General features: G+C 39.5%; 1 protein-coding gene across 2 annotated transcripts in view; it reads left to right on the forward strand.

Moving 5' to 3' along the window:
• The first annotated feature begins 797 nt into the window (after positions 1-797).
• Cwc22 (CWC22 spliceosome associated protein) overlaps positions 798-12,226 on the forward strand; it is a 51,893-nt gene continuing 40,464 nt past the window's right edge. The window contains exons 1-2 of one of the 2 annotated variants that reach the window (XM_090342528.1): positions 798-891; positions 8,654-8,793. In XM_090342528.1, coding sequence (XP_090198654.1) covers positions 8,767-8,793 — 27 coding nt within the window. In that variant the 5' untranslated portion in view covers positions 798-891; positions 8,654-8,766. Of the gene's footprint in view, positions 892-3,981; positions 4,003-8,653; positions 8,794-12,226 lie in introns of those variants that run through there. The other variant, XM_090342529.1, reaches the window with a different exon arrangement.

A 12,226-nucleotide genomic window follows, 5' to 3' on the forward strand; every position in this document is an offset into this window, starting at 1 on the left:
AGTTTATTTGTAATTAAGAAGAGAGTTCCTACAACATTAACAAATGATGTAGCTTTTAGGTGTTCCTACTATTAAAAAATGATGCTTAAGCACTTTGGTGCCCTACCTTCGAAACCTGGACAGACTGTTGTTTCTGAAAGGTAACTATCTCCTTATCCATGCAACATCTTGCCAGGTGATACCTTAAGCTAAAATAGGTGCTTTAGGATCATTGCAAAACAGGTTTCATGGTCTTATGTGTTCCATTCATTTGGTCTTGAAACATTGAAAATAAGGTTTGGTCATGCTTATGCTTGATAGGCTTTTAGTCAAACTATTTGCAAAAAGACTGAAAAGATTATGTATTCTCCCCAAAATCTCCAGGGAAAGATTAGGGGAGACGTAATGGTACAATTGTTGCTCAGTGTGAAAGTTGTGGGCTGAGCACCCAGGATGAAAAAAAAGGGATTATTTTGAGGAAATTCTGCCAGTAAGAATACTCTTGGCCACTGATATCATGACTAAATTTCCTTTGAGGGAGGCTTAAGGGGCTCCAGGAGGCTTATCGCTCAGCGGGACTACATTTCCCATCACACCCTGGGCTACCCTTCTCGTTCTAACCAGTCTGGTGCTGTCGTCATTTCCTGCCGCCTAGCAGATGGATGCTGGATTTTGTAGTTCTCGCCCATTTCTCTTTGTCGCCGTCTGGATGATGGGAGACTGTGGCCAGCTAGTTTACTTCTAAGGTGGTATGATGACCCGATGGTACAGCTCCTTCGTAGTGTAATTCCTCAAGGTCCATTTAGTGTACGTGTTTTTTTTTTTTTAATCACGCTCCGCCTTTCTTAGTGCCGGTACCGGGAAGGGGAAGTGACGTACATCCGGTGTCATGGCGGCACGGTTGAGCTTTAGGTAATTATCCAACTCCGTGGCGTGGGCACCGGCGGCGGGCCGGAGTCTGGGGTGGCGGGCTTCCTCGAGGGGCGGGCGGGGGAGGAGGCGCAGAGCAGGCGCGGGTGCGGTGGTCTGCGGTAGGCGGCACGGGGCGGCGAGGGGCTGCGCCCCCGGCGGGGCCCCGCGGTCAGGGGCGGGCGGGGAGCCGGGCGCTCGGCCGAGCTTCCGCGAGGCGCGGCGGGAGGCTGCGTTCCCGCGCCCGCGGGGGCCGCGCGCCGCCCGCGTGCGCCGATGGCCGCCCGGTCCGCCTCCCCGGCCCCGCGTTGAGCCGGTTTAGAAGCGGTGTTGACGTGTGGGGTGCGCGAGCCGCCCTGGGCTGTCGCTCACTCCGCCGGCGCTCGGCGCTGCGCACGCGTCGCCCCCGCGCGGGCTCCTGCGCCGTCGCCGGCCCTGCACGCAGGCTGCGGTCCCCTCTTCCGCCGAGCCCCCCTCCACTTGGCAGGAGCGCGACAGTTCGTGGGTGTGGGTCTAAGACAGGGTTCTGAATCTCACTGAAGAAAAAGTCCTCTTCCCGGGAGGCGGGAAGAGGAAAATGCCGGGGAAGGTGGTGCTAGATGGGTAAAAAAAGAAAAGTGGGTTTACGGCGCAGCCACCTTGGCTTTTCAGAGGATGGGTTTAATAGCACCTTTTACAATAATCTGTGCCTTGACCTGTCCGTTCTGCCTGTCAGGGCAGCAGGCAGGGCCCGTTATCATCCTCCTGTGGAAAAGGAGCTGAAAACAATTGGTATTAAAAGTTGTTTGAACCCAGAGAAACATGACTGCAGGAAGCCCCTGTGAGGAGAAGAGACTTGACGGTGTTGGAGCTGGGAAGCTGCTAGCACACTAAAATTTAAACGCCACTCTTGATCCAGAGCATAGCGGATGTTCTGGGGGCCAGGTTATCTACCCTTGACGTTCCTCATCTGTGCAAGTGTGGGTGATGAGATGTATCGTGGATGCCAGAACCCCTTACCACTTAGAAATTAAGAAAGGTGGTTCATATGATCACTACACACTGTGTCTCAGCTGATAAGTTATTTTTGCTTCCATTCCTGTTCTTTGGTTCTAAATATTATCCTTTGATGGCTTCCTTGGGGAATTGTTCTACTCTTCTGTCTGAGGTCATGGCTAGCACTTTCTTTTATCACCTGAACCAAACCTCCACTGCAGCTTTTTTTTTTATTTTATTTTTTTGGCTAGTCCCAGGGTTTTCTCAAGGCCAGCACACTACACTTGAGCCACTCTGCCACTTCTGGTTTTCTGGTGGTTAATTGGAAATAAGAGTCTCCAGGACTTTGGTGTCCCTGCTGGCTTTGAAACGCAGTTCTCATTCTCCTGAGTAGCTAGGATTACAGGCATGAGCCCCTGGCACCCGCCAGAAGTATCATTTTGTAACACTTCTATAACAATTAGACTTATTTCTCTCCCCCCCTCTCTTGCCACTCTTGGGGCTTGAACTCAGGGCCTGAGCACTGTCCTTGGGCTTTCTTAAGGCTAGGGCCCTTCCACTTTCTGTGTATCCGATACTTACGCATGCTAGGCAAGCACTCTACCACTAGGCCAAACTCCCTGCCCTGACTTTTCTCCTATCTTTCACTCAAATTAGCAGTGCTAATTTGTTTTATTTTATTTTATTGCCAGGGTAATGTATAGAGAGGTTACAGTTACATTTGTTAGGTTGTAAGATGCATTACTTCTGGCACATTGATACCTTCTTATGTTTTTGTCCTCCCTCCCCCCATTCCCTCCCAATCATCTTGTATTCCCCCTTTCCTTCCCTATTTTAAAGAAACAAATAAATGTATATACAGTACACCAGGTAAAGTCAGATACAGTAACCACATGAGATTAATCGTAAAGGGAAAAAAGAGAAAAGAAATAACTTAGGTAAGAATTTTGTAGGTCAATATTTTGTAATTAAACGTGTTTCAATAGTATGAGTAATCTTGTCAGTGTATATTTAGGTTTATTTAAGACTTTTTATTTTCAATATTGCATAGTATTTTCTTCAGACAACCAAGATTTTGGGGGGGGGGTGGGAGGTGGTCATGGGGGTTGAACTCAGGGCCTGGGTGCTGTCCACAGTCTCTTCTGCTTAAGGCTAGTGCTCTACCACTTTACTACTTTGAGTGACAGCTCCACTTGGGGTTTTCTGGTGGTGAAGATGAGAATCTCACAGACTTTCCTGCCCAGGCTGGCTTTGATCTATGATCCTTAGCTCTCAATCTGAGGATTTTTTCTCAAAGAAAGCATTCTCACGTTTAAAATTTACCAAGGTTGGCCTGTGGTCCAATGCACAGGTGCAAACTAAAGAACATTGCTTTGATTCCTGTTTGCTTTAGCAGTTGTATGGTGTTATGCTCCAGTGACTAAACACACATATATATAAGGTGGTAGAACTGTGCTGTTCTTGAAGTAATCTAGAAAGCAGTGCATTTTAGCCATTGGTTGGATATTTTCTCATGGTCTGAATTTTTTAAATGTAATTTTTGCAAATTAGTGTTTCATAACTTGTAGTAGTCTGAAGTACTTAGAAATATTATTGATTGAATATTTTGTTGTCTAATGCTTTCTGAAACAGAAAAATGTTTGTCATGTTAAATTGGTGCTCCCAGGGCTTTATCTCCTATTGTAAAATACCCTCTTTGCTGAGAAAAACAGGTATGATTTTGCTGAGTTGCTTACTTGTGATAAGGCAAGACATTTAATAATTCATCATAAAATTCACATAGCGATTCTAAGAAGAGCAGGACAGCTATAAACTCAAGACAGATTGCTCTCTTTGCAGGGATTTCCAATTAGTCTTAAGTGTCAAGCATGAGTATGTTGAACTCAGAATTTCCCTATAGGCCTATTCTGTATAAATCTGAACAGTGATAAATATTCCATGCATTTCTTTTTGTGGTTGTTGTTAGAACTGCAGTAACAGTCTACCTACAGTATTGCCAATGTTACTCATATCCTGAGATTTGGAGATATGTATAAAAGATGGTACTTGATTGCCAGAGACTTATTTGCTGGAAAAGGTTGAAAAATAAAAGGAGATAGATAACACCAATCAGAAAAATAAGTTGATTAAATTATTAAGGTAACTTGAAATATAATGCAGAAAATTTATGTTTTGAAAAATGTGGATAGGCTAGCAAAAGAAACCTTTTAAGGAGAGAAATGAGTAGCAAAACAAAATGCTAAGTTTTGGCGGGAGTTTGGCCTAGTGGTAGAGTGCTTGCCTAGCATGCATGAAGACCCCGGTTCCATTCCTTGGTACCACATACATAGAAAAAAAACTGGAAGTGGTGCTGAGGCTCAAGTGGTAGAGCTCTAGCCTTGAGAAAGCCCAAGAACAGTGCTTAGGTCTTGAGCTCAAGCCCAGGACAGGCCAAAAAAAAAAAAAAAAAGCTACGTTTTATACAATAGAGTTAAGTGATTTATTTGATTGTACTGTATTTGGTTAAAGAAACTTTCAGATGGTGTATTAACTTAATTAAATATTGTAAAGGATGAACAGATTCAACAGTGGTACTCTGTAGAAATGAATTATATAACTTGTGGGTGAGGCAGGAGAGAAAAACTGGGAGCGAACTAGGAAAGGGGATGATATTGTTCAAAAAGAAATGTACTGTTGGTACAAAGGAGATTGGGGGGAGTTTGGTTGTGGGGCCTGGGCACTCACTGTTCCTGAGCCTTTTTGTGTTCTACCACTTGAGCCACAGTGCCACTTGCAGTTTTTGAGTCATTAATTGAAGATAGTGTCTCGTGGGGACTTTTCTCTTGCTGTGTTCAAACCGGGATCCTCAGATCTCAGCCTCCTGAGTAGCTAGAATTACAGGCGTGAGCCACCAGCACCCATATGAAATATACTCTTTATCTGACTTATGTAACTGTAACCCCTCTGTACATAACCTTTACAATAATAATAAATTGATATTGTAAAAATGTTATGAAGTTAAGAGTGTTACATTTATATTTAAAACTATTGCTTCATTATATTATCTTTGTTATCTGGAACTTCAAGGGAATGGATCAGTTTAGGATACAAACATTTTCTGAATAATTGAGACTTTACATTTTAAAGTGAATGAATTTGGCATCAATTAGAGATATAGATACAAGATATATATCTATCTACAAGGTATGTGTATATAGATAGATATATACAAGATATTATCTATCTTATCTATCTTTCTAGTTCCATCATCTGATAACCATTCTAATATAAGTTTTTCTTATGTCTATCCCCACCAGTAACAGCAGCTATGTATCACTTAATGGTGTTGAGACTTACTGTTTGTGTCTGTTGTCTAGTGAAATGAATACATATTCTTACTCTACATTTCTAGTTACACACTTGAATGACTTACCTGACTTTCCATGTTCCATGTCCATCTTTAAAAAGAAGAAATTAGATCATCTAGTCTTTTTTATTTTATTTTATTGTCGGGATAAAGTATAGACAGTTACAGGTACATTTGTCAGGTAATGGGTACATTACTTCTCAAACCTTGAAACCCCTTCTCATGTTTTTGTCCCCATTTCCCACCCTTGCCCCCTCCCAATCATCTTGTTTTTCTCCTTTCCCTTTCCTATTTCAAATAAATAAGTGTATATACAATATACCAGGTAACAAAATCAGATACTGTAACCTCATGAGATTAACCATAAATGGAATAAAAAGAGGAAAGAAATAACTTCACATAGTATGTTAAGAACAACAATCACAAAGATAAACCTCTTGTTTCCATAACCTAGATTTAATTTTGTTTAGTCTCATCCTATATGACCTATGTACATAGGTTTTGAGACATTGTAATCTTCTGCTAGGAGAGTCCCAGGTTTGTACTAATTATTACAATTGAGGGAAACCCTTGAGCCTTTGTGTCTGGCTTACTTTACTTAATATGATTTTTTCCAAGTCATTCTTTCTGATGGCCACATAAAATTCCATTGTGTATAATAACACATCTTCCTGATCCAATCATCAACTGAGAGGCATCTGGGTTGGTTCCATATCTTTGCTATGGTAAATAGTGCTTCAGTGAACATAGTTGTGCTAGTAAGATTAGTATGCCATATTTCTGGACATTTGATTAAATCCCAGAGTGGAATTGCAGGATTATAGGGGAGCTCTATGTTTAGTCTTTTGAGGAACCTCCATACTGCTTTCCATAGTGGTTGAACGAGTTTGCACTCCCTCAACAGTGTAGTAGTGATCCCTCCTGGCCACATTTCCGCCAGCACCTGTTATTAGATATCTTGATCATGGCCATTCTAACTGGAGTGAGGTGGAATCTCAGAGTTGTTTTGATTTACATTTCTTTTATGGCCAGAGATGTTGAGTATTTCTTAATGTGTTTATAGGCCATTTTTATTTCCTCTTCAGAGAAGGTTTCTCTAAATCTTTAGCCCACTTTTTAATCGGATAGTTGTTTTTTGAGGATTTGTTTTTGAGAAATTCACTTTTTTGAGCTGCAGGTGTATTTTAGACATAAGGCCTTTGTTATATGGCTAGTGAAGCTAGTGAAGATCTCCCACTCTGGGCTTTCTGTTTAACTTGCTAGCTAAGTCCTTTGCCATACATAAACTCTGCAGTTTAATGCAGCCCCATTTGTCCAAACGTTCTTTAATTTATGTTTCTGGGCCTTTATTAAGAAAGTTTCAGCCTGTGCCAAGGAGACCTAGTATATCTCCTATTCCTTCTTGTAAAGTTTTCAGGGCATCTGCTTTTACCTCAAGGTTTTTGATCCATTTGCAGTTAATTCTGGTGCAGGGTGACATATAGGGATCTAGCTTTAGTTTTCTATAGCTGCTTAACCAATTTTGCCAGCAACATTTTTGGAAGAGGCTGTCTTTCTTCCATGCTATTTCTTTGGATCCCTTATTGGAGGTTAGATGGCTATAGGTCTGTGGCTTGATTTCTGTGTCTTCAGTTCTGTTTCTCTGGTCCTTAGGCTAGTATCAATCTGTATAGCTCCGTTATACAGTCTAACGTTTGGTATTGATATTCCTCCAGTGCTGTTCTTTATGCTAAAGATTGTTTTTGCTATATGGGGTCTTTTATTATTGCATAGGAAGTTTTGGATTGCTTCCTCTATTTCCTTAAAAAATGACATTGGGATATTGATATATATTGCATTGAATTTTAGCTAGCCCTTGGCAGACTTGCCATTTTCACGATGTTAATTTTTCCAATCCAGGAGTATGGGCAGTTTTTCCACTTCTTCAGTTCTGCTTTAATTTCTTTTTTCAGGTTTTTAAAGTTTTTAATCATAAAGGTCCTTTACATTCTTAGTTAAGTTAATTCCTAGGTATTTTATTTTCTTTGAGGCTATTGCAAAGGGGATTGCTTTTCTGACTGCTGCTTTGCTCCTCTTGTTAGCATACAGGAAGGTGGTTGATTTTTTTTTGAGGGTTAATTTTATACCCTGCTTCTTTGCCAAAGTTTTGAATCAACTTAAGTAACTTGATGGTAGTGGAGTCTATAGGGTTCTTTAAATACAGAATCATGTCAAAGTTTCACTGCCTTTTTTTCTATTTGGATCCCTTTATGCTTGCTTCTTGCCTTATTGTTCTGGCTAGGAATCATCTAGTTTTTTAATACATTCTAGTGCTCCAATTGAAAATCCTTTTTCATAGCCAGGTGCTGGTGGCTAATGTGTGTGAGGGTTTTTTTTTTGTTTTGTTTTGTTTTTTGTTTTTTGTAGAACTGAGGACCAAATTCAAGGCCTTACGCTTGCTAGAAAGGTGCTTTTCCACTGAGCTAAATCCCTAACCCTCTGTGCCTGTGATTATAGCTACTGAAGGGACAGAGAATCAGCGGATCAGTCAATATTCAAAGTCAGCCTGAGCAGAAACACCTAAGACTTCATCTCCAAAATAACCAGCAAAGAGTAGGGATGAAAGTGTAGTTCCAATGGTAAAGCCTCAGCCTCCCAAGCAAGCCAGTAATCACAGGCTTTGAGTTCAAAGCCCCAGAACCGTTCCTAGTTGTATTTAGTTATTTCTATTCTGGCAGTGTTTTTTCCATATTCTTTGCCTCTTATTTATTTCATTTTTTTTAATTCATTTTATCTTTGATAAATGGGTTACATAATTCCTGTAAAATGCTTGAATGGCAGTTCTATATAAACACTTAATTAATTTTTGCAGAACCTACTAAAATTTAGCAAAATATTTTAACATTTTATAAAGGTGAATAGGTTTATAGGTTTATTCAGAAGGACTTAGTTCTCAGGTATATTTACATCTGAAGCTTATTGCTTTCAGTAGATTTTACTCAGCTACCTTTCACTTTAGCTCTGTACATTTCCAAGTATAGTATTTTACTCATAGATTTTTTTAGAAGTATTGGATATTTTTACTCAGCTTAAAGTATCTCTTAGTTGATTATTCCCTCTCGTTTTTTAAACAAATAAGAAGATGGCTTCATAGTGTAGGTTTAAATCCCTCCCACTGATAGTATTTTCAAGAAAGGTATTATCTCTTTTCAAATTAAGTTTTCTTCCTTTCAGCCATTAGAATAAAGCTTTCTGTTCATTCTTTTTCTTGTAGGATTTTTTTCAGACAGCTGAACTAAGTATTGATATGTACATTGTTTTGTAGTTCTGATGCAAACATTTAAAAATTATTGGTTATAACTGATAATTATAAAAATAAGGTGATTGTCCATTGTGAGGAAGGAATATATTAATATTTCACAAATTGTTTCTCAGTATTAAAATCTTCTTTGTTTTATTTTATAGGTGATGTTTGCAGGCAGAACAAGTGAGCTGTGAAGGAATTCAGTTCTCTGAGTACTTATTACGTGGACCACCTTGACGAATTGTTGGTTTAGTGGATCAACTGGCAACAGAAAATGAAAAGCAGTGTAGCACATATAAAAGTAAGTGTTTAGACTGTTGGTGGGAGTGCAAACTCATTCAACCACTATGGAAAGCAGTATGGCAGTTCCTCAAAAGGCTAAACATAGAACTCCCCTATGACCCAGCAATTCCACTACTTGGCATTTACCCAACCATCCAGAAACAAGAACATACTAAATCCACCAGCACAACGATGTTCATTGTAGCACTATTCACCATAGCAAAGATACGGAACCAACCTAGATGTCCCTCAGTTGATGAGTGGATCAACAAGTTGTGGTATTTGTACACAATGGAATTCTATGCTGCTGTCAGAAAGAATGACATCGACCCATTTGTTAGGAAATGGAAAGACTTAGGCTCAGTGGTTTCCCTCATTTGTCATAATCAGTAGAAACCTTGGGCTCTACTAGCAGAGATCTGCAATAGAGCAAAACCTTGATACTTAAGGCCATATAGTATGAAGCTAATTGAAAGGACCTCCAGGATATTGAAACAAAAGCCATATAACGAATGATTGTTGTCCTTAATGTACTATGTTATCCCTCATCTCCTTTGCTGTCCCTTGGGTATCTTATATTGTTACAGTATCTCACTTTGTTATCTGATATATTGAATTTATTTGTATTTGGTTATCTGAAACTTGATAGGGAAGGGGGGAAAACCAATATGGGGAGTGGGTGGTGGGGGGGGGAGGGTAGTGGGTACCAAGACATGTGAAAGGGTATCAATGTATGTGAATTAATGCACCTTCTATCTGGCAAATATCATGTAACCCTTTTATTAATTACAATAAAAATATATTAAAAAAACAAATATGACATGAAATTCTAACACAAATGAGATGCCCCTGAGATCTTCTCCTGTGAAGAGAATTTTAAAAGCATTTTCCTGTGCTTTCAATAGAATTGGTGTTATGCTATTAAAAAACAAACATAAACTTGGATTTAATAAAAAATGTTTTATTGATTATTCATGTTAGGTTCTGGATGCTTACATCTATAATCTTAGCTACTCAAGATGCTAAGATCTGAGGCTAAGAACCCAGTTCAAAGCTAACCCAAGGAGAAAATTCTATGAGATTCTTATCTCCAATTAATTAGCAAGAAGCCAGAAATAAAGATATGGCTCATCAGACTCAAAGGAACTTAGGCTCAATGGTTTCCCTCATTTGTCATAATCAGTAGAAACCTTGGGCTCTCCTAGCAGAGATTTGCAATAGAGCAAAACTTTGATACATAAGGCCATATAGTATGACGCTAAATGAAAGGATCTCTAGGATATAGAAACATAAGCCATATAATAAATGATTGTTGTCCTTAAGGTACTATGTTATCTCTCATCTCTTTTGCTGTCCCTTGGTTATCTCATATTGTTACAGTATCTCACTTTGTTACCTGATATATCGGATATATTTGTATTTTGTTATTTGAAATTGGATAGGGAAGGGGGGAAAACAAGATGAGGGTTGGGGTGGAGGGAGGGAAATGGGGACCAAGACATGTGAAAGGGTATCAATGAATGTGAATTAATGCACCTTCTATCTGGCAAATATCATGTAACCCTTCTATTAATTACAATAAAAATATATGAAAAAAAAAGTAAGTGTTTAGGATTCATGACAGAAGATGTAAGATAATAGTTAACTAATGACCTATCCTTTCAGTGACAATGCACTTATATAATTAGGACCTTAGAATCAGCCAAAAAGGTGGCACATACGTAGTAGTAATGCCATTAAATTTTAATGTAGAAGCTTGGCCAGGTGGGAATAATTATGTCCAAAGGGGCATGAGACAGCATTCAAGATGTGTATGTGGGTAACATACATGCTCACATTTATGCCTACATAAATCATGTGAGTGAGCAAATGCAAGAGAAAATAAGTTAGAAATGGTGTAGGAAATTCCATCATCATTCTCTCGGAGTTCATTTCCTAATTGTGACTTGGAGGGCAGGAATTTCCATCCTTTGACTAGTCCAGGTTCCTACATGTCTGTTCACATTATGAATTTCATGCTGCATATTTTATATGCGCAGATGGGCTTTATTCTATGCTGTACTTTACTTGGTAGATATTTATATATTCAGCATATACATATGCAATTCTTAATGTATTTTAGTGACTTTTCTGAGCACTTTGATCAAAGTAGTGAGCCACAAAGGTCCTTATTCTTACAGAATTTACATAAAAATCATAAACTTGATACATAAGTAATATAGCTATATGTTAGAGTATTAAGTGCTAGATGAGTTATAGTAAAAGAAATACGATACAGTAAGGAGATCAGTAACACCGAGATGTGCAGTTTGTAACAGGGATGTGAGTGTTGACTCATTAGAAAGGAAGTGACCCATTTGAGCAGAGACTGATTGTAGTCAGGAGAGCTAATAGATACGTGGGGGAAGAGTGCTGGGGAATGGGAACAGAGAGGCTACTGTCAGTTGTAGGAGTGAGGTTAGAACAGTACCAAGGAACCAGAACAGTGTTCATTGTTTCAAAAGTATTCTACTTGTGAGTGGTACTGGCAAGAAAGCACATTAAAAAAAAAATTATCTTTAACTAGATTTGAGTTCAGTGCATCTTAATTAATGTCACCCATTCCCTATCTCTCCCAACGGCACACACATTTTTAGTTGTGCACATTTATAAACCAGCGCATCATTTCTTGGGCCTTGGAGCTAGTTAAGAGGAAATAATATTTTTAATTATGCCAGCAGTCTTCTTTCTTCTCCATTCATTCTGTACTGCTATACTTTCTTCTTTAAAGAGAACTACTAAACGCCTAACTCCTTGGCGTTGTGCAGTAAGGATTAATTCTGATGCATTGTAACTGCTCATGAAAACTGCCTCTGCTTCTATCTTTTCTCTCAGGTGTGAAACCATCTGGCCTACTTCTTTTTTGGGGGGGGAACATTCATTTTTTTTTCTTTTTTTATTATTATTTTTATTGTAATTAATAGAAGGGTTACATGATATTTGCCAGATAGAAGGTGCATTAATTCACATACATTGATACCCTTTCACATGTCTTGGTACCCATTACTGGCCTTGAAAAGTAGATATCCAGCCTATGCTCACGTGTCCCCATTAGTTGGAGTGTCATTCTCTCATAAGCAGCTCCCTCTGCTTCTTTGAGACTTGTAGTCATTGGTCCATTGTTATTTAATAGCTAATTTATTGCTGGTTCCACAGAAGGCAGAAATTTGTTCGGAACTGGAAATTGGAATAGAAAGGAAACCTCAAAACGGGCTTTTTTTTTTTTTTTTTTGCCAGTCCTGGGCTTGGGCTCAGGGCCTGAGCACTGTCCTTGGACTTTCTCAAGGCTAGCACTCTACCACTTGAGTCTCAGCACCACTTCCGGCTTTTTGCTATGTATGTGGTACCGAGGAATCGAACCCAGGTCTTTGTACATGCTAGGCAAGCACTCTACCACTAGGCCAAACTCCCGG

This window comes from Megascapheus bottae, chromosome 12, assembly GCF_031878675.1.
Source record: "Megascapheus bottae isolate mThoBot1 chromosome 12, mThoBot2.hap1, whole genome shotgun sequence".
Taxonomy (NCBI): domain Eukaryota; kingdom Metazoa; phylum Chordata; class Mammalia; order Rodentia; family Geomyidae; genus Megascapheus; species Megascapheus bottae.